This window comes from Enhydra lutris, unplaced genomic scaffold, assembly GCF_002288905.1.
Source record: "Enhydra lutris kenyoni isolate GAN:26980312 unplaced genomic scaffold, ASM228890v2 scaffoldscaffold7, whole genome shotgun sequence".
NCBI classification, from domain to species: Eukaryota; Metazoa; Chordata; class Mammalia; order Carnivora; family Mustelidae; genus Enhydra; species Enhydra lutris.
Genome location: NW_019154091.1, coordinates 30,132,030 through 30,154,147, shown reverse-complemented (window position 1 = coordinate 30,154,147; position 22,118 = coordinate 30,132,030). Strand labels below are relative to the sequence as shown.

Genomic DNA, 22,118 nt, shown 5'->3' with positions numbered 1-22,118 from the left:
ATGAAAACCTTCACTTGTCAAGTAATTATTGTCTGATCAAAGTAGTGCCTTTGAAAGTTTATACATTCATTTCACTGAATTTTTTGTTTAAAAAATGGTACATGCTTGTTCTAGAAAATGTAGTACATAACACAGAAGAAAAATCATGTATTATTTCATTGCTCTGAGAACTTTATTTTACTATTGTGGTTTATTTCTCTCTGGTCCTTCCCTCCACCCCCATGTGTTCTTTCTGTTTGTTTTACATTCTTTGTTGTTGTTGTTGTTGTTGTTGTTGTTGTTGTTAGAGAGAGAGATGGGGGAGGGGCAGAGAGAGAGAGAGAGAGTGAGCAAGCATTTTTTTTTAAGATTTATTTATTTATTTTAGAGAGAGAGAAAGAATACAGGCAGGAGGGGGAGAGGGAGAGAGAACCTCAAGCAGACTCTGCACTGAGCATAGAGCCCGAGGCAGGGCTAGATCTCCCCGCCCCGGGGATCACAACTTGAACCAAAACCAAGAGTTGGTCACTTAACTGACTGAGCCACCCATGTGCCCCTGCTTTTTTTTTTTTTTAACTCAACATATTTCTAAGAATATCCTTGTTATAATATCATCAAAAATATTTTTAACGACTGCATTGTATTAAATGAATGCACCATGGTATACTTTAGCCCTCCACTGTTAAACATTTAGCCCTCCACTGTTAACATTTGGGTTTTTTTCACTTCAACTTTTAGCTATAAAAATTGTCATGAATAAAGCTTTTTCAGCACTTGGGTGACAAGACAAGAACATAATGAGGAATTCAATGCATATGGCCAAATTCTCAAAGGGATTTTACAATCTGAATCCCCAGTTGTGAATTCAAAGCATCTTCCCCAGCAAACAGCCTTGCTGCTTAGAAAAGACATGTGAAGCAGAATCCTGAAGAGGGGGCACCCCCAGCCAGATAGGAAGAACCTCCACGTGCAGTCAGTACTTGGTGGTGGGGCTCCCTTCCCATTCTGCCTCTCCTCCACATCGCCACTCTCTAAGGGCCTTTGGGTGGAAGAAGGAAGGGCTGGCGCATTTTGGAAGAACTTTAGGATATCAGTGGTTTCTAGATGCATCATATCTTGATACATGAACTTGTAAGTCAGTGGACTAAGCTCCTACCTCTGTGATACTCTGGATTCACATTTTCGTAGATCGGAAACAGGGGGTTTTCTTGTTCACTCCGTAGCTTCCTTGCTCTGAGGACATCTCTTACGCACTGATGTAGGTATACGTACTGACACTATGAAAAAGTAGAAAACATGTCAGAGGAAGGCAAATTCTTCAGCACAAGAAAGATGGGAGACTCTCACAAAGCATCAAGAGTGGTGGGATTCTATATAGTTAGCAAATCTCTTGATCATTTCATGAACAGTTTCTAGTACATAGAAGAGTGATTTCTGTTAGCACCAAGAGGAGAATAATGGTAATGAGGAGAGAGGTGGTGTTTATTTATTCTTTTTTATGTGCATGCATATTTATAGAGTGTATTTCATGAGTGCCTAGAGTTATATGTGGCACATAGTCATTCCTCCACAAATATTTATTAAATAGATGACTGAATGCCAAACTCTGTACTATGCCTTTGACATAAATTATCTCATTTGATTATTTTGACAATCTCATAAAGTAGATATAACCATCCATAGAAACGAAGACTCAGAGAAGTTAAGTAACTTCTTACATAGCCAAGAAATGGGACCCTAGCATTTGATGCTAGGGTGCATATTCATGTTCTTTTCACTATACCAGATTTCTTAGATGAATCCTAATTTCATTGCATATTGAATGAGAAAATCATTTTGCTGCATACTCTGCTGCTTTGTTCCCTTTCCTTTGGGGGGATGGTGAGAAAAAGAAGGTGTATACAATAGACCCAGCTGGACTGTCAGGTTTTTGAGGGCAAGGTCAGCGTCTCTCTCTCTTGGTTCCCTCAGCATCTGAGACTGGCACAAGGAAGAATCTCGAAGAGGTTGGCTGAGGATAAAGGACTACAGAAGGTTATGCAGTGAGAACAGACTCACCTCTGTCAACTATGTGGGAACTAACTACTTTTGAGACAGAAACAATGATAGAAGAGTCAATGTTTTGGTGACCATTAAGACACACAAAAACCTTCACTTGACAATAGAGGTTTAGACAAAAGCTTCCTTCCTTGCTACCAACAGAGCTGTCTAGTAAGGGAAAGAACGTCCACGTGACCTCACCGCTTGGCCTCCCTTAGTGACATAGCAACTGCTCAGAGCCCAGGGAAAGAAGAGGCTGGAAGAAAACACAACAACATGCAAGAGACACTGGGCTCTTCATCTGCCTCCAGCTGGTCTAAACTGAATCCCAAGGCTTATCGAGAAAGATCTAGAAAAAAAATCTGAGGTCTTTTCTAGAGCTAACATCCTTTGACCACAAAAGGGTATGAGACTCTGTGTTGCTATCAGTTAGATGGGTATCGAAAATCATCCCTGGACCCGTGTTCAAGGTGATCAATGTGTTACCTTAAAGTATCTTAAAGGTTTGAGATAGAAAGTGAGACTATAAGATCTTCCCTCACCAATGAACTTTAGAAGTAGTCCGGTGTTTATTTTCATGGGTTGACACTAGGAATTGCCCCTGATGGGAAGGTAGTCTGGTCATCTACCAAACGGACTTCATAATGTAGGCCCGGTATACTCATTAGATTAGGATATTTCTAAGAAATAAATCAATCATAAGTGAGGCCTGCTTCAATATTAACTATTCTATGCATTTCTGAGTGTAATGTGTGTTTTATGCCACCTTGATCTTGAAAATTTGAGGAGGATACTGTCCTGAAAATGGTTGTTAGTATAGACAGTTTCTTTTTGCCATCTTGAAAACAATCTACCAAATTATAGACAGACATTTCCTGGTTCCTTCCATCCCAAGCATGATTCACATCTGCAATTGTACTGGGACATTAAATTACTCTGGGACCTTAAAGTTCAACTGGGAATGAATTCTATTACATCTACACTATGCCTCATTAATAAATTCATCAACAATGATGCACTATGGGCTTTGAAGCCAGTTAATATTCATTAATTCCAGCAGCCTTAAATATAAATCCTTCTTCTCCCAATAGACTGTCCTTTTGAAAATAATTACTATTAAAACTTTCAGACTGTTAATGTACTTCCCACTTTATTCTTAATGAAAAATAGAGTCTTATATATGAACCTTCGGTTATTAAAGATAATTTTTTGCTCTATCTGTCTGACTTGTGAAGCCTCAATTCCATTCAATTTCACCAACTCTTGTAGTACTAGTATTTATAAAATTATACTTCTAGCTTTTCATGGTCCCTGAGTTCCCAGTTTAGCAGAGGAGCAGATATGTGAACAAGTATCTACAAGGTGATAACTGTAAGACAGAATTGTGTATAAAGCTTCACACATAAAAAGAAATCATCAGCTTCATTTTTGGGGGAGAGAAGTATCAAACTAGGGAGAAAGGTAAAAATTTGAGTCCAGAAGTGGGACACTCCAAGTGATGTAACTAACATGCACGTGCACATCTATTCTGGAAACTGTGAGCAGTCCAGTATAGCTAAAATATAAGATGCACGGGCCATGGGAAACCCCAAGGACAATCTCCCAAACGGGCACCAAGAAGCTTATTTCTACCACATCCCACTGTTTCCTCCTGCAGAAAGCAGAAGAGATGAACAGACTGTGACTGTCAACTCTTGTTCTTTAACATCTTACTGCTTCATCTGAGTGTCTCCCTGGGAGTCAGACTGCAAATTTCCCCTAAGGCAGGCTAAAGGAAGGAGGGACACATTTCAAAAGCCCATGTCTGATGCCTCTTTGTTTAGAAATCCTTGTTCTTGGATATATTAAAATTTGTGAAGACCCTTTGTGTCCCAAATAAGGTGGAATAAAATTAAAGTTGACTATCCCTATAGACTCAGAAATGTAATACACAGGTTGGTCTGAATCTCTTTCCTTCTTTGCTTCCCTTGGTTCAGGGGTAGATCATACCCTTATGCCCTCACTCCCAGCACCAAACAAATCAGATCTGCGCTGGGGCCAGGGCTTCCAAGACCAGAAGAAGCCCACCGTGGGCAAGGAGTTAAAACAGGACAGATGATATCTGAATATTATCTGGGATTTCATTTGATAGTGGGGAAAAAAAAAAAAAGAAGAGACCAAACATCTCTTCCCATAATATTTATTTCATTATGATCAAAAGAATCAAAATTGATTTTGACCTCTGAAGGGAAACCTTCCTTAATTTTGGCAGACCCTAAAACAATGGGCGGTGGGTGTTACGATATGAAACTGGAGAAGTAAGTTGGGGACCTGGTTATGAAGAGACCTGTTTACAAGGATGACAGTTTGAACTTCATTTTAATGCAATGGAGAGCTTGCCAAGGGTTTTATGCAAGGAGCTGACACAGCCAGCAAAAGCACTGTTGATGGCTGTGGTGACAGACTTGTTAGGATAGGGGCTGGGAGCAGGGGAGGTTACCACAGAAGGCCCCAGTGAGAACTGACAAACAGCTGAGCGAGGCCAATGGCGGTTGCGTGGGAGATTAGAAGGAAGAGAAAGACGGCGGGTACAACAGACAGGACTGTGGGAAGCCTGGGAAGAGAAGTCAGAATCCTAGTTAGGGCAAACAGATGGAGGGCAAGGTGATGGCAACCCCATTATTGAAACTGGAAGGAGCAAGAGGGGGAGGGGGGCTTTCTTTGTTATTGTTTGTTTAAAGACCGATAATGAGTTCAGTTTTGAGTTTTTTTGAGTTTGAGACAACTGTAAGGCTTCCAGGTGCAACTGTTTGGTAGGCAGGTACTTATAGGTCATTGCTGGAAAAGGAGAATGAGATTTGGGAAACAGGAGCACGTATGTGGTTCTTCAAGCCATGGGACATGAGAAAGAATGAAGGTCGAGGGAAGAAAGAGTAGCATCTTGAGCACAGAACCTTGGGGAACTCAAACATTAAAAGCGTAAGCTGAGGAACAACAGCATAGAATCCTTCAGAGGTTAGGAGGAGAAGGGAATGGTGGAAAGAAGGAGATATATCCAAGAAGGAGGAAGAGCTATGGCACATTGGGGTACCCCTGCGCCAGAAACCTGCCAGAGGTATCTATAATAAGAGTGCCTGCTCTTTGCTTCAGGGCATCTCCGGAGTTCTGGGCAGATGTATGCAAATAACACATGACCCAAGATGCCCCCGACCATCACACACACACACACACACACACACACACACACACACACAGATGCACACATTCCGCAAGACCACCCACAATGTGATAATCTCCCCTTCCCCAAATTACAAATTAAATATGGTTTGAGTTTGTAAATATGACAATACATAATGAAACACTGATCTTGACTTTTTAGCAACACAATTGTAGGCTATTTGTTCATTCACTTAACAGGTGAAAAAAAACTGCAAATGGAGAGAAGGAAAATAAATTCCCACCCTCTTGGAACTGGCAGCCTTGTGGAGAATGATGAAGGATAACAATTATGATACCGTGATATAACTCTGCATCCCCATATGAAATGACAGAGCTGGACAGCTGTCTTCGGGTCAACAGCTGGGGAAGCTGTTTAAGGGAAAAGCTAACGAGAAATTTACAGTGGATGGTCATTGTCAATTTCATCAGCTAAAAGACACAGACAGGAAGTGCTCCCCTGACGTGATGCAACAGGAAGTACTTAGAACCGTAAAGAAACTTGAGTTTAAGGGAACCTCTAGATCTAATGACCTACTGACAAAAATTGCAGGGAATAGAGGAAGATATTAATACCATGAAAAAGCAGTCAAATCCAGGATGTGGGAAAATCTATGGAACAAATGAGTTGGTGTCTTTAACAAATAACTAGCTTGGAAAACAGGGGAGGGTGTCTAGAGATTTCAAAGAAATTTAAAAGAGACTTCGACCAAATGCAGTGTGTGGACTTTGTTTGGATTCTATGGAAATTAAGTGTAAAAAGTAATTTTGAAATAATTAGGGATATTTAAACACTGCCTGGATGTGAGAGGATATTAAGGGATTATGGTTAAAACTGTTAGGTGTGATAATGGTATTCTGATCACAATCTTTAAAGGGTCCTTATCTGTAAAATTTCTGCATACACAGCATTGAAGGATTAAATGGTTTGATAAGGAGGATTTGCTTTAAAATTTTCCAATAAGGTCATGAGGTAGGGGAATAGTGTATATGGGATTTAGATGAAAAAAACAAAACAAAACACAGAATACTGATAGTTGTAGGAGCTGGTGTTTAGGTGTATGGAAATTCACTATACCACTTTCCCTAGTTTTATGTATTAAAAAAATTCCATAGTAAAATATGAAAAGTATAGTGTAGTCATGGTTATAAGGAAAGTACTCCCAGCCCAGGACAATGGTGGTGACGGAGGGTCCCAGGTGTGGCCACTGCCTACAGGAAGCCATGATGCCAGTATTTTTCCAAACGTATTAGAGAATATGAGATTGGCAGGATATTAATATGTGCTGCACAAGAAAAGAATCCAGTGGTCAAGGTCGTTTGGGGAATAGTGGGTTCAGCAAAGCTCACAGGGAGCCTTTGCTGCCAGATGTCCCTGTTTTGTGGAACACACCACCTCCCCAGTTTTCCTGTGTACTGCATCAGTAAGAGGATATGGGTTTTTCTGTAGGGTTTTTCACCTTTTGACCATGGGAATTTTTTTTTTTTTTTTCCCAATGCATAGAGGACTTTGCAGAGTTACTTGGCAAACACAAGGGTAAGAGAACTTGAGTCTTGTAAGGCAACTATGTGGGGGAGCAACAGGCTTGGCCTGTGTGGAGGCACAGACCCGACCCTAAGGCTTTGGGGCTAAGGGCTTAGGATTCTCTCAAACAGGTTCAAGCCCCAGCTTGGCCACTTCAGAGCTGTGCAAAGGTCTTTAGCCTCTGTACCTCAGTTCTGTAGCCCGGAAATGGAAAATGTTACCTCTCTTCTTTGGTTTTTACGAATTTAATGAAATAACATGTTTAAAAATGCCCTGCAAATGTCAAAGGACCAATGAAGCATTTATCCTTTGGGACCTGTGTGCACTTGCCTGGGGTCTCCAGAGATGGGTGCGCAGGTAGGTGCACTGTAGTGTGCTCACACCAGCCTGCCTTTTTTTTTTTTTTTTAAAGATGTTATTTATTTATTTGACAGAGAGAACGAGATAGCACAAGCAGCCAGGGCAGCAGAGGGAGAGGGAGAAACAGGCTCCCCATTGAGCAGGGAGCCCAAAACGAGGCTCGATTCCATGACCCCAGGATCATGACCTGAGCCTAAGGCAGTTGCTTAACCCACTGAGCCACCCAGGTGCCCCACACCAGCCTGTCTTAAAATGATCTTTAAGATGGACTGTCCTGGTCCTTCCCCCACGTACCACACATTGATTTAAAAATTATCCATCTTGTCTCCTACCCACCTAAAGAAGATGGGCAACCAGCTCAGTAGAGGGTAAGGGTACACCAGGTACCTCAAGGTCACTGAAATTTGTTTTAAAATAACAGGTCCTACAGAATGCCTATATTCAGTTCTCTTTCTCTTCCTAATGAGTCATAGTTCTTTACCCTTGTCAGATGAAAGCTTGGGACATTTTGGGGGAGAGAGACAGGGAGGGTGGCTGGTGTCCTTCAGCCTGTAACTCTTACCTCAGTCTGGACCATGTGAACCCTGTGAAGTCTTAGGTCGTTCACGGCTCCGTAAATGTCCACAGAGTCTTTGGAGTCCAATTGCTGGAGGATTCGGTCCAACGCGATGAAGGTTCCAGTCCTACCCACACCGGCACTAGGAGAGAGAACAAAGGAAGACTGAAACTTTTCCATTAAACTGGCATTTCAGGATCGCATCCCGAGACTCCAGGATCGTCTTTCTTTTCCCTCCCAAGTTACTGGAGAATATAGGAATCCTTCTTTCTCTCAATGAGCTCTCTCAAAGAAAAGCCCCAGGTTTCATCTCTTTCTCCTTCCTTCCTCCACCTCCACCACGTTACCAGGGATAAGTGCTGCTGTGCCTCCAGCGTGTGTCATTTCCATGCATGTTGTATACTTTTCCTGGTTACATGTAAAGCCATAAACAATATATTCATTTTATGGGGTTCAAAAATTGACTGAAATGGTCACATATTTTATATATCCTTTTGCTGACTTTATTTTTTTACTGAGTGTAGTGTTTGAGCTCTATCCCTGTTGTTACAGGCAGATCCACTTTCTTTTAGCTTCTCTAGAGTTCACATGCCGCTGCCAATCCATCCCTGGCTGATCTAGTCTCTACTGATGACAAGAAGTTGATTCTTAAAAAAGATTTACTTGAGACAGAGAGAGAGGGAGCAGGAGGAGGGGCAGAGGGAGAGGGAGAGAGCAAATCTCAAGCAGCCTCCAAGCTGAGCATGGAGACAATGCAGGGTTGGCTCTCATGCCCCGAGAACATGACTCCAGCTGAAACCAAGGGTCGACGCTTAGCAGATCAAGCCACCCAGGTGCCCCAATAATGAGATCATTTTTAGTTACTCTCTTAGAAAGACTGTGTTGCGCTGAGCCTCCTTGTGTACAAGTGTGGGGATTTCTCTAGGGTGGAGGTCTAGAAGCAGAACTGTTGGATCCTAGGGTGCGAACACCTTCAGCATCCACAGGGATGGCTGAATAGCCTCCAAAGGGGACTGTATAGCCTGGGGATTTGTGATGCATAGACGTACAAGGTAAAGGAGAACAGTTCTCCAGGGGTATGGGCAGAAACACCGGCCACTCCTCAGAAAGCCCTCTCACGTGCCTCGCATTCCCATTAAAAGCATCAGGGTTCCAGTGACACATAAAAGGTAGGCTCCTAGGGTGCTGGGCTGATTGGGAGAAAATGAGGGCATCTGACATTTCTCTTACCGGAGCAACTCCGTGCTCTTTATTTCTTAGTGCCATTCAGCTAGGGCTATCAAAGTGTTGCTGCAAACATTAATTAGCTAAACACCAGGCTCCCCGGAGGGGAAGAGAGAGGGATTGCTTGTTAGGCTGATTTTATGGACATGCAGTCTAAAGCAAAGAGAAGTCAAGAGAGAAGGGAAATTTAAGAGCAAAACTGGGGGCTACAGATGGCGAGTGCTACTGGACCAGAAAGGGAGGTCTGGAGCAGAGATCCGGAAGGATGCTTAGGGCTTATGTGGGCGGAAGAGAGAGCTTAGGCCACTCCAAGGAGTAAGAACGGCAAGAGACGAGAACACGCAGGTTCTCCGAGAGCACGAGCGCGGTTTCTGGGAACTTGCATAGGGAGTCATGCACTTAGGGACTTTGCATTTTGTACAGTAGCAAAAAGAGCAAGGGGGAGAGAAAGAGGGCTGGAGAGTGAGGGTGAGAGAGGCGTGGAAGGTGAAAAAAGCAAAGAAGAAGAGAGAAGAGGGCCTAATAGTATCTCCAGGCAGGCTGGTTGGCGCAGACACACCCTCCAGCGCCCTGCTATCACTGGCTCCTCGTCGTCCAGTACCTGCAGTGCACGACGGTGGGCCCGGCGCCGGGGCTCCTGCTGATGTAGTCCCTGACGGTTCTCACAAACTGGATCAGGGACTGGGTGGTCTCTGGGACCCCGTGGTCTGGCCACACCGTGTAGTGAAAGTGGCGGATGAGTCTGTGGGCGTCGAGCTGTTCCTCCTGTAAGAGCAGAGACGAGGATCGGGGAAGGAGCCGAGGCCAACCTTCCGGTCGGACCACCGGGACCAGGCAGCAGTTCCCGGGAGCTGAAACTACGGGGCAGGAGGCAGCTAGGAGGGGGAGTCAGAGGTGTCCTGCTGCCCTCCAAGCTGGGGCGTTTAGCGACCTCAAACAGACAAACATACGCTGCATATCCTAAATTCCCGGATGGTCCACTCAGGTAGCACCGACTCCGAGAGCATCTGCAGGATGAGGTCCCCGTAGTAGAGGGAATCCTGGTCTGCTGGCCAGTAATGGTCACACTTCACCTACAGGAAGGCAGAGGTGAAAAGACGTGAGTCCGGATACATGACTCCCCTATGAACCTGGACGTTTCCTCCTGGAAACATCTTCCCGACCTGGAATCTGGGGTCACCCACTAGAGCACGGGCCCCCGGCTCCGCCTCAGTGTGCTCAGGGTCTGCGCCACAGCCAGCCGGCTGCTGCGCGGGAGAGCCGAGCTCCAACCTCTGGGTTCACCTCCCTCTCTGGGGCATGGAGTTCCAACGCCTGAGCTTTTTGTTGATTCCTCAGCATCTCAGTCCCACCTCTCCTAACCCGTATGTTCCAGTGGTTCTTTCTGAAGAAAGGTCTAGCTGGACAGAGGAAGGCCAAGTCTTCCTGGCCCCTTTTGGTTTATATTTAATATCACTGTCCTAACCTGGACCGAGGACCACATACCCCGGGATCTCTGAAATGTCAGAACATTTAGCTCGGCTCCAACTTACACGTAGGAAGCCAGGAGAGAGAATTTTGAAACAGATACTGGGCATTTTATATGTCATCGCTTTTTTAATCCTCCAAATAACCAGACGAGGTATAGGTTTGTGAGTGCAGTATACAAGGTTTGCTTGATTTGTCCAGAGAACTATTTCACTTCGGGTCTGCAGACACAGCCTAGAGTCAGCTTCTTTCCTACACGTAGGGGCAGGACCAGTGCCTCTGGCAAGCCATACACCAAAGGATGGAACAGACAAGGGCCACTTAGTCTTCCCGAATCATGAGCACTTTTGATGATACCAGTCTGACTGAAACTTCAGACCCCGAGTCAGAAGTGGGCATCCCCCATGTAAGCCTCTCATAACCGAGTTATTCACGAGCGACATTCCCACATGACCCTCCTTGGCCTCTGTGGGGTTTAGCTTCGGATGGTGGCGTAGGATTCCACCCTGGTGGCGGCACTAGGAAAGCTTCGGAAGGCAGGAAGACAGTTTACTCACTCGGCCCTTCTCCACACACTGGGTCACCATGACGATGTTGTGAACATTCTGTTCCCACGCCATCTTCCAGAAGTCATCCTTGGTGCCGGGAAGAGGTCCCTGAGTAGCAATGTACTCTCTTCTGAAGTTGTTGCCCTGTGATGAATTTACAATATGGAGAGCCAGAAACAATGGGCCTCGTCAGAACTATAAACAGGAGGTCATCTCCGCAGATTAGATGATATATAGGTCTTTGCCAGATCTGCGACTGGAGAAAAAGATACTAACCCAAGTGTCAAGGCTTGGGAGCGGGAAGGACAAAGGCCGGAACACTGCGCTATTGTTAAGAACCAACTTCCCACTTATTAGGCTGGGTCTATTCTAAACGGCAATAGAGGACTCGGCAATAATCTAGAGAATGTTTCACTCTTGCTGGGTGTGTGTGTGTGTGTGTGTGTGTGTGTGTGTAGACTCTCAGGGACTGAATTCCTCAGGCTCTTCCCCTATTCAACGCAGAAGAGTTTTCGTCATTTTGGATAATGGACATTAGAGTGCTGGTAAAAGAGACGTGGTGCAAGGGAAACTTCAGGGACGGGAAACCATGGGTTATCAAGCATCTACCCATAACATGCCGTGGGTCGGGACTTTCACAGATCTTACTTAATCTGAACCACAACTCTAGAAGTAGGCTATTTTTGCCCCCTTATTCTGCACCCCGGCAAGACAGAATGACTCGCAGCTCTGAGCTGAAGTTCCTTCTCTCCTTGCCTCTCCTCAGGGCCCCTGCATTGTGTCACCTCTGCCACCCCCACGCCCGCCCACCCAAACCTTGCATCTCATCTGGCCAGGCTGTCCGTCTTTATCCTCCACATCTTAGCACATTGCCTGCTCTGTTGAGCCTTTATTCTCCGCCCTGCTGGACGCTGGGGGTCTCCTCCCAGAAACTCCCCGAGCAGCCCTACCCTCTTGCTTCTTGGAGGGAGGTCCTCAGACCAGCAGCTCTGCAATGACCTGGGAGCTTGTGAGAAAGGCAGAATGCCGGTCCTCCCCAGCCCCGCTGAATCAGAATCTGCATTTGAACAAGATCCCACGTGGTGCAGATGTGTATTGGTGCTGGAGAAGACATCTCTCCAGCCTGTTTCCCGTGGTGTCACCTTGTCCTTTCCTGATGCCCCGCCCCTGCTGAGGCATCTCTGACCGTCTAGTTGTTACTTAACTAGATAGCGTTTACTGAGTGAATGAATGACTATTTGAGGTAAATATCATCCCCATTTTTTGGATAAGAATATCCACTCCCAGGAGGTGACAAAACTTGCCCAAGATCACAGAGTCCACAAGGGAAAGGGAGGGCATTCAAAGCTGGAGCTCTCTGGCCTTAAAGCCTTCTCCACTGTAGCATGCTGTAGGAAGCTGGCAGGATCTAGCCCAGAATCTGAGCCTGCCTTTGAGTTGTGTCTTTGGTTTTCAAAATTCCAAATAACATCAAATCAGTTCGGCTCGCTAGGCAGTGTGAGCAATACAGCTTCCTTAGGGAGCTCTAATCTTAGCTATGGGCTGCAGAGAGAAAAAAAACCACCTTTCACTGTGCCGCCTGGGCTCAATCCTGTCTCACTACAGCCATTGTGAAAATGGGCCCTGGCGGGGATGGAATTGCACATCCTGGGTTTTACGGCAATCAGACATGGTTTTCTAAAATCAGTATGCTTCCAGACCTGAAACAGTGGGAGCACGTGGGAGGAAAGGTGTCTTTAGGCTTGCCACCCATCAAAGCTTTACCCCAGGCTGTGGGTTAATGGTTCACTTACAGGGATGTAGCTGGCGTTGATGTAGTCTGAGCATGGGTCATCATCGACATTGGACAGCTTCACTCGAGAGGCATCATCTGGAAGGAAGTTGATTGACAGACATTTGTCACTGGGTCCTGGGAGGATTTTCCTATTGTTGATGGAATGCTTGGTATTTGACGTGCATTAGCGCTGACCCCCACAACGCCCCACGGGGAGGTAGTCTCCTCTCCATTTTGCAGATGAGGTTTGGATAGGATAACTGGCTTGCCCAGGTCACACTGAGCGAACAAAGAAGCCAAATGCTCTTTGAGGCCCCCTCCGTGCTTTCCTTCATAGTGCTATACCATTTGCCCAATGCAGCGGCCAGCTCCCTTTTGTAGCCTGAACGAACGATCCAGAACAACTTTCTTCCATTGCTTCGCCTGATCAGGTCAGGAGAGTAAAAATATACAATAATCCCTAACTGGGGGCTTTATAAAGAAACGCACATTGGCCTTGGCTATTAACCCTGTGACAGCCCCTAAGCCTCTGAGGAGAAGTTAGACCACATGATGAACAGTCAACAGCATGAGAGGCGTCTCCTAACCAGGATTCAGGCTCGTTGTGACCCCACGGGAGGGAAGAGCGATAACATTCCTTTTAAAAGGCATTCAGAGCCTCAGCTCTTCCATGTCCAGCTATATCACATTTCTTTAGCCCCATTTTATTTCTGGGAAAGAGAAGAAATGGCTGGAGGAAGACAGTATTACAAATTTCAACACAAAACTCACAGGGCAATATATTGTTGTATCGATTTTTCCCTCTGTTCTCCGGCAAGAGTGCAATGTCACATGGTTGGTTTCGACCCACGTCTTTCAAATCCTATTAGATCCAAAAGAAGTTTGCAAATGGAGAACATGAAATCAAATAAGGCAATCATACAGTCCTTGAGATACATAACAATCTAAGAATATGTCACAGTAGCGACCGTTTACGGAATGCTTCATATTGGACGTGCATTCGCTCTGATCCCCCAACAGCCTCAGAGGAGGTATCCTCCCCTCCATTTTACAGATGAGGCTCAGACCAGATAACTTACTTTCCCCAGGTCACACAGGTAGCAAAGCTGGGAGTCAAATCCAAAGCATAGACACTTGTCACCGAACCACCTCGTCTCCCAGTCAAGCCAAATGTCAGGTTAAATAACCGACAGAATTAGGTTTACATTCAAGGTTTTTTCATTCTTTCTTAACATCTTATCCAAGTAGTACTTTCCTGGCTTTGCTATTCTGGAGAGCAGACTGGCCTCTGAGACGAGGTGGCATATCCCGCAGGGAACAGATTCAGACACAAAAGAGCGCTCAGCTGAGGTCCTACACATCATCTTAACTCCTCAGCCCGATCAGCCTGTGCCTCCACAGGAGAGGTTGGGAGGGAAGTTCTGCTAGAGACTAGAACAGCTAAGGCATCCCTGAGTCTGAGTCGTACCTCGTACTCCTTGGACAGAAGGTAGTTGGAATCAGCCTGCAGCTTCATGAAGTGCCCTTCAAACTGATTTACTTTTATTGGGCTATAGTTTAAAATATAATAGAAAAAAAATTACTGATGAAAAGGGACACTGCCATACCCAGTCCAAGTTGTATTTCAAAAGCAGATAATACAGTAATGAGTTCTTGCTCTTACCAAGATGTTTTCCGGTTACTGTGAAGGATGCCAAAAGAAGAAAGATCTCGTTAGCAAATCTCACATAAGACAATCAGCTCATCTTTCAATACATTTATGTGAAAGAAAATGTGGTGCTCACCCTTTCTGGCCCAGGTTCAAGTGGACAGATAATGGTCGATCCCGGCGAATGCTCAGGCGGGCAGAGGGCCTTTCTCGACCATGGCTACGACATAAGGGAGAGGATTTATATTCTGATTACGAAACCTGACTTAAACAAATTTTTCCATTTATGGTGAGGCTGTGCATGTCTGTGCAAATATGGATTTTTCAGTATTCATGTAGATTTACACTCAGCCAACGTCTCTTTGAGGGGAGGAAGAACATAAAGAAGAAATAGATCTTTCCCACTCAGAAACGGATCTCTGCAATAGCTGGAGATTTGTCTTCTGGTTTTTGGCTACAGGTCATAATCACTTCCCACACTCTCAATAAAACTTTCCTTAAAAAAACCCCCAGTAAACCTTAGATGCAAGACATGACTGCGAGAGGGAGGACAATGTGCCAAATAAATTCCCTAAGAGGAGGGGGCGTGGCTTTGGGGGCCACATGCTATTTGGTTCTTTTTGGTCCCTTCTTAAATTAGCATGGCAAACATGACCATGAGATGGTGATGTCAACCATACTTCTCAGCATTTTCCAGAAAAGCACTTGGGTGCACAATTCACAGACATCTCTGTCTTCTCGAGCAAAAGGAGTTATTTCACATTCAAATGAAGCTACAGATGGCCCCCCTCAGTCATTTGGTGAGGGCAAAATTCATCAATGGGAAATGTAGCGAGGCTGAAAAAAGCCAGTCATGGTTGGAGGGTCTGACTTGTTTCTCTTGAGAAACAAAGGTGATTTAACCTGGAGAAATGAAATTGCCTTCCCTTCTTAATTTTCAGGCAAGGGCATTTTCAATTGTGCCTTCAAAGTTGGGAGCCCAATCGGTAAAGGAATCTTTGTACTTACCTGGCTTTCTGTCTGCAGATGAATAAGGCAACCACGGCCACCAGCATGCCAATTAAGAACAGACCAGCACTCACACCTTCAATAACTCCAAATAAAGGCTCTACAAGAATCCAGAAGGAAATAGCAAACCCAGGCAGGAAAATCAGTGCTAAAGAACCAGGAAGAGAACTGCTGAAACCTTATCTCCCTAGGAACGTTATTACAGAAAAATCTGAACAACGCCCACGCTGAGGTCTTTACTATCTGCTGGTAGGGGCACACAGCTAGGAAGAGGGGACGCTGTAACCACGGGTCCATCCTTACACTTTTGAAGTTAATGGCGTTCTGCCTATAAAAGGATTTTATGCTCACTGGGGCTTGTAGGTAAGGTTTAGGGTGCTTGAGACAAAGGCCAGCAGATCTTGCCACCAAAATCAAATGGTATTTCATTTGAATGAAACACATATAATAGCATCAAGGACTTGGGCAAGTCCAGTGAGTGACGGAGAGCTATTTTAAGGAAGTTTCATTTTATTATCTAGTATGACACTACTTCTTGGAGTTTGTAAATAAGTAAGAGTAGCTTATTTTTAAAACAGTTTTATTGAAATATAATTCACATACCATTCAATTCACCCATTTAAATTGTATAATTTGGTGATTTTTGATACAGAGTTCAACAAACACAACCACATTCAATTTTGTAATATTGTCACCACCCCTCAAAAGAAACCCAGTACCTCTTAGCTGTCCTTCTCCATTCTTTCCCAGCCCCTGGCAACCATGAATCTACTTTGTCTTCAAAGATTTGCCTATTCTGGACCTTTTGTATAAATTGAATCAGAAATACGTGGTCTTTTGTCTCTGGCTTCTTTTACTCAGCGTAATGTTTACAAAGTTCATCCATGTTGTAGCATGTCTCAGTATTTCAATTCTTTTTTATAGGTGAATAATAAATAGCTCCTTGTATGGAATAGATCACATACTGTTTGTCCATTCATCCACTGATGGACATTTGGATTATCTCCATTTGGGGTTATTATGAACAATGCGGCTAAGAACGTCCGTGTGGAAGTTTCTGTGTGGGCACATGTTTTCATTTCTCTTAGGTATAAAATTAGGAGTGGAGTTGCTGATTTAGATAGATGTTAACGCTAGGTTTAACATTTTGAGGAACTGCAGAAATGTTTTCCCAAGCAACTAAACCATTTTACATTCTCAAAAGCAATGTAGGAGGGTTCCAATGTCTCCATATCCTCCCTAACACTGGTCATTGTCCTTCGATCACAGCTATTCAAGGGGGTGTGAAGTGGTGTCGTACTGTGGGTTCCATCTTCATTTCCCCTAATGACTAATGATGTTCAGCATCTTGTCATGTGCTTATTGGCCATGTGTGTATCTTCTCCAGTGAAACTCACATCCTTTGTTACTTGACTTTGCATTATTGAGCTGTAAAGTAACAGTGCTTTACGTATGGGGGACACACAACCCTTATCAGATATTAATTTGCAAATAGTTCCCCCATGGTCTCCTTTGAAGCACAAATTTTGATCAAGTCCCATTTATCTGGCTTTTCTCCCCTTCTGTTGCATGTAATATTGCTGTCATATAGAGAAAATCATTTCCTAATCCAAGGTCATAGAGTTTCCCTCCTACGTTTTCTTTTAAAAGTTGTATTATTTAGTTCTTACATTTAGGTCTATGGAGTAGCCCATTGCTGCACTTGCACTTTAAGCCCTTGGATTTGTTTATTCAGTGTTGCTTTTCAAGCCTCATTAAATCACCATGTTCATTTTTCTTTTAACACGGTTAATATTCTTTTTTGGGCATATGTTTACTACCTGCTTTTGCTGAACTGCACGCAATTTTTATTGTTTTCAAAATAGGAAAGAATTGTGTTTATAATGCCCCTGCTTAACATGAAATTATAAGCCAACACATCTAAATCCTCTTAACTGTGTTCTGATCCCTTTTTGGTTTGAAAAGTGGGAGATTATCCCTATATTTGGCATAAATAGATGGGAGTGTTTGTGAGGCTGAGTCATCTTTTGTCATGCAGCATGAGAGACTGTTTTAGCTATGAAGAAGAACTTCCTGAGACCAAGCATTGTAGAACCCCTGGCTCTTGGGAAAGGCTGGGACCGATGCCGGTCAAGGAACAATGTGCTGACACATGACGCTATTCTCAGCGTGAGGGGAGTATTCTGAGGCAATGCGGTACGGAGGTTAAGAGTTCCAGCAGAAAATGCCAGAATTCAGCTCTACTATCCTGGGCAAGTTACTTAAACCTCTTGGTGTCCCAGGTCTTCACCTTTCAAATGGGGGATGGTGATAGTCTCTACCTCAGAAGGTTAGAGTGAAGATCGGATAAAGTATTTCATGTCTTCACTGGATAAACTATTTCATGTAGTAAATATTAGCTACTGCTATTCCTCAGGTTAGAGAAGTTTCTTTTGTAAATTTATGTAAAGGCTTTTAAGTTAACATTTTTTTTTTTATGGTGTAAAAGCAACGTGTAATAAGCAAAAAGGAAAAAGTATCACCTATAATCCCACTACTTGGAGACAGTCATGTTAATCCCTTTTTCGAGTAGGCTCTACACTCAGCGTGGGTTGAGCTCAGGACCCTGAGATCAAGAGTCCTACGCTCCATCGGCTGAGCCAGCCAGGCCCCCCTCATTGTGAATACTTCGGTGTTTTTTCTTCTAGTCTTTTTTTTCCATGCATTTCTATGTTTGTGGATTCATACATTCCCACCTACGACTGAAAGCCTTTTGTATTTACATTTTGGCCTGTGTAAACTCCCAATTTGAATGTTTTTCACCCATTATTTTTAAAAACTTCATTTTTAACTTAAAAAAAAATCTGATACTTCTATCTTCTTTTCAAGATTAATGGCCACTTAGCCCATTCTCCTTTAGAAGTAGGAGCAATTTCTTGACTCCACGTCATCCATGATCCCATAAAGATTAAATTCCAAGTGAAAAATGCATGTTCCCCTTGCCATCAGCCACGTCACGAGATCTCTCTACTGGAGGCCTTATAAGTGACATGGCAGTTGGAGACTAGGCAGGTAAATGGGGAGGCTAGCCTTACCTGACTCAGTGGTGATAGGCAAAGAGAAAAATGTGTCGGAATAGAGCGGCTTCGTGAATTCCTTTAGGTCCTCATCAAACAGCTGCGTAAAAGCCCGAATGCTGATTCTGAAAGGAAAACCGATTTATTTAAGTGCAAGTGGCCAACCACAGTAAAGCTGACCAGAAAATGGGTTCCAGGAGCCATAGGGTGGGCACCTGGTCCAAATGTGTGCTAGGCAGGACAAGAATTATGGAATCAGATGTACCCAGGTTCATTCATACATTTATTCATTTGTTCATCCAATGTTTACTGAGCGCCTACTATGTGCTGGTCCCTGTTCTAGGATCAGAGGATACTGCAAGGGACACAGCAAAGTCCCTACCATCCCAGAGGCTACATTCTCTGGTATTAGAAGTCAGGTAACATTTAGACAACTTTAATACGCCAGATGGTAGTATGTAGCAGGAAAAAGAAAAGAGCAGAGTAAGAGAAATGGATAGCAATGGTCATGGGCGTGGGGAACTGCCCCATTCAACATGGTCAGGGGCGGGCTCCTGAGTAAGAAATCAGAGGAGAGTGAGGGAGGCAGCCATGTCCGTGTTCCAGCAGAGGGAACCACAGTGGGCAAGTATTGACAGGAAGGACTAGATGGGGCCCATCCTGAAGAGGAGAAGGGAGGAATTCAGGATGGGCATAAAATTGAGCTCAGGCCACTTGAGAGAATAATGGCATCACTGATGGAGATCGGGAGCTAACAGGGGGCAAAGGAAGAGCTCTGCTTGTCCTGTGCTGGGTTTAGAGTGACAGTGAGACATTGATTTAGAACTCTCCATCGGACATTTGGAGCTCTTCCAGTCACCTGGACAGGAGAGCTGCTGAGGGGGACATCCACACGTCTGTGTGGGATGGTGCCTGGAGATTAGCTGGCCTGGAATTCGAAAGGCCAGCAAGATGCAGCTGTGAAAAGATAAACGTGTAACCTCAGCCTGGATGAAAAGTCTATTTTCCCTGTCTGAGAACCTTGATCTCATATTTGCTGGGTGAGTCAGGCCAGTCTGGGGGCCTGCCCTCGGTTTCTGGGGACATATCTTAGGAAGAGTTTGAGATCATTTGAGGTGATTTTAAACAGGATGACGACAGAAAAGACTTAGTGGAACATGAAGTCTGACTTCAGATTTAAGGAATTTCCATGCAAAAGAGGAAACAGACCTCATTATTTTTCTTCTTGAAGGTAGAGTGAAGCCCAGTAGGCTGAAAGGTCACAGAGAGGTGTAGTTTGGGAACATAAAGTCATTTTGTAACATCTAGAGTATAAGCTGTGGCATTAGGTAGTGAGCTCCCAGTCACTGAGGGTATTTAAGCGGAGGCTGAGGGAGAAGCAGCTCTCATAGAAGCTGTAGGAAAGCATTCCTGCACTAAGTGAAAGACTGCCTCAGAGAAGAAAAAAAAAAAAAAGAAAGACTGGCTCAGGCCAGCTCTTGAGTTCTCTTTTCAAACATAGGTTTGCTGAGACTATCAGGCTTAATTTATATGGGGAAACTTCCCCAGTGTTAATTTAAATCCTATGAAAGTGAACCGAGGTCACTTTTTCCTTAAAAAAAAAAAAAAAAAAAAAAACAAAAAACTAGACTTGTTTAACCCAGAAGTTTCTGGGCATGACCCATAAGAATGCCAAAATTGTATCAGGCTGGGGCAAACCCCTCCTTCCAACTCACGCCCACGTCCAACTGCCGTCTTATAAAATGAGCAGGACGATATTGATCAGCCACATCTATAATTTCCATCTCTAAAAGCTACTTTCCAGTCAGATGTTGTACTTCCAGGAATACCAGGCTGTTGGTGGAAGTATCGTGAGCTGTCCCTGAAGGGTAAGAAGCAATCAGCTTATGCTCAGTGGGAAGGTGAGGAGTTGGTGTGGGCTGCTAATGCACTGTACTTTTGGAAATTGAAACGAGTCTCTCTGCTGGAAAGCGTTTCTTATATTGGTGTAATGATTTGTAAGTGTGGAAGGACTTTCACGAACATGATCCCACTTGAGCATCTCCAACATCTCCCCTGTAACAAGGGAGCTTAGGATATAACTTCCGTGTCTTGGAGAGATTCCGTGTCTTGCTCAAGATCAGAGAAAAAGCTGATTCAAGAAAACCAAACTCTGTATTTTCTGAATCCTCATCCAGATTTCTTTCTCTTATTTCCTCTCGTCTTAGTTTTAGATTAACAGCTCTGACTTCTGTGGGAGGGATGGGAAAAAGGGCCCACGCTAGGAAGCAGAGGGTCTGAGGCCCAGCTAGCACTCTGTTCCTGAGTAGATGTATGGCCCCTAAAGTTTTTTATGCCTCTGTTTCCTCGTTTGTAAATTAAAAGCCTTGGATGTAACAATCTTGACATGTTCTGCTCTGAAATTCTAGGTGCAAAACCCAAAACACCAAGTGGATCCAGATGAATAATGACCTTTAGGAACCCAGAAAGGTGATAACGACCAAGTAGAGAAGATAATGACTTAGTATCTCCAGAAAGGAGATAATGATCTAGCAGAGTTCCTTAAACTTAATGGGATTAATAGGAACTCTGCTCTTAACCCCTTTCCAAAAAGAGACACCACCACCACTTCCCTATCTCCGCATTTAGCCCCCCTCCCGATCCTGTCCCAGATCTTCAGATCCCCCTATCTTCCTGGGCTTGTCTTCCCTGCTACCTCCTTTCCTGCTCTCCCCACAATTTGAGACTAGATTACTTGCTCTTCTCTGAACAGTCTGTGTCTTTCTTCCTCTGCACTTGGACTCCCATTCTTCCCTCCACCTGGAATCTCCTTTTGTCCCTCTCTCCATATTTTCAAATCCTTCCTTACTTTTTAGTGCTCGGCTAAAATGTTATGTCCTTCAAGAAGCCTTTTGGACCTTAATGGCATTTGTTTACCCTCATGTCCTTCAACATTTCTGCCTATATTTTACAGATGCCTTCTGTGTGTGTGTGTGTGTGTGTGTGTGTATACATATATATATATATATGATTACTTTAATAAACAGATGTATGACAGTAATGATTTCAACTTTATATGGGTTCAGAATCAGAAACCTATAGCACAAAGTCAGAGATCATGTGGTTCAATTTCCTTCATTTGGGGAAAATGAGCTCAAGAGAAGCTGACTACCCGCTCGGGGTCACATTGCTATTCTATCTAGAATAGAAACAAAACCAGATCAGCACTTTCTTTGCTAACCTCTCAACTGCCTCCCACCATCATGATCTGCCCTTTCTCTTCCCATATGGAGTGACGTTAATTATGCACCCACGTAATAGGAACCCAGTAACAAATGGGAAGACATTACATTCGTTGACATAATAAATTTGCAATGCAGCTAAACCCAGCATTTCCCATTTCTTTTCAGTCCTATTCCCCCTGCTTCCCCCTGCCCACCCCCCGCCCCCACTCCTGCCCCATGTTCTCTCCTGTCTACCTATTCTCTCCGGAAAAAAAGATGCCTGACAGCATTGAGGGTCACTGTGGCGGTCACCATCTTGAGATAGGCAGAATTCTGGCTGCACTAAGCTAGGGGTCAGCAGCCACACAGGAGACCGCTTAGCCTATAGTTCCCTCGACTTTGAAAGGCTATGCCTCATCTTATCAAGCATTATTTGCCCGGCATGCTTTTCTTGGGACTGAACCAAATGTGGAGTAATACTGGGAAGTTGTGTTCTAGAAAGCAAATGAGGATGGCATGAGTTGCTTAAGGTGTA

At 44.2% G+C, this 22,118-nt stretch overlaps 1 protein-coding gene across 1 annotated transcript in view; it reads right to left on the bottom strand.

Annotated features, from left to right (window-relative positions):
* Positions 1-22,118, bottom strand: part of LOC111142161 (protein tyrosine phosphatase, receptor type B) — a 112,177-nt gene that overhangs the window by 2,604 nt on the left and 87,455 nt on the right. The window contains exons 22-33 of the mRNA XM_022495154.1: positions 18,399-18,505; positions 15,325-15,424; positions 14,453-14,536; positions 14,332-14,349; positions 14,137-14,218; positions 13,440-13,530; positions 12,688-12,764; positions 10,904-11,038; positions 9,830-9,952; positions 9,481-9,644; positions 7,662-7,797; positions 1,136-1,256 (exon numbers count right to left, since the gene is read on the bottom strand). Coding sequence (XP_022350862.1) covers positions 1,136-1,256; positions 7,662-7,797; positions 9,481-9,644; positions 9,830-9,952; positions 10,904-11,038; positions 12,688-12,764; positions 13,440-13,530; positions 14,137-14,218; positions 14,332-14,349; positions 14,453-14,536; positions 15,325-15,424; positions 18,399-18,505 — 1,238 coding nt within the window. The remainder of the gene's footprint in view (positions 1-1,135; positions 1,257-7,661; positions 7,798-9,480; positions 9,645-9,829; positions 9,953-10,903; positions 11,039-12,687; positions 12,765-13,439; positions 13,531-14,136; positions 14,219-14,331; positions 14,350-14,452; positions 14,537-15,324; positions 15,425-18,398; positions 18,506-22,118) is intronic.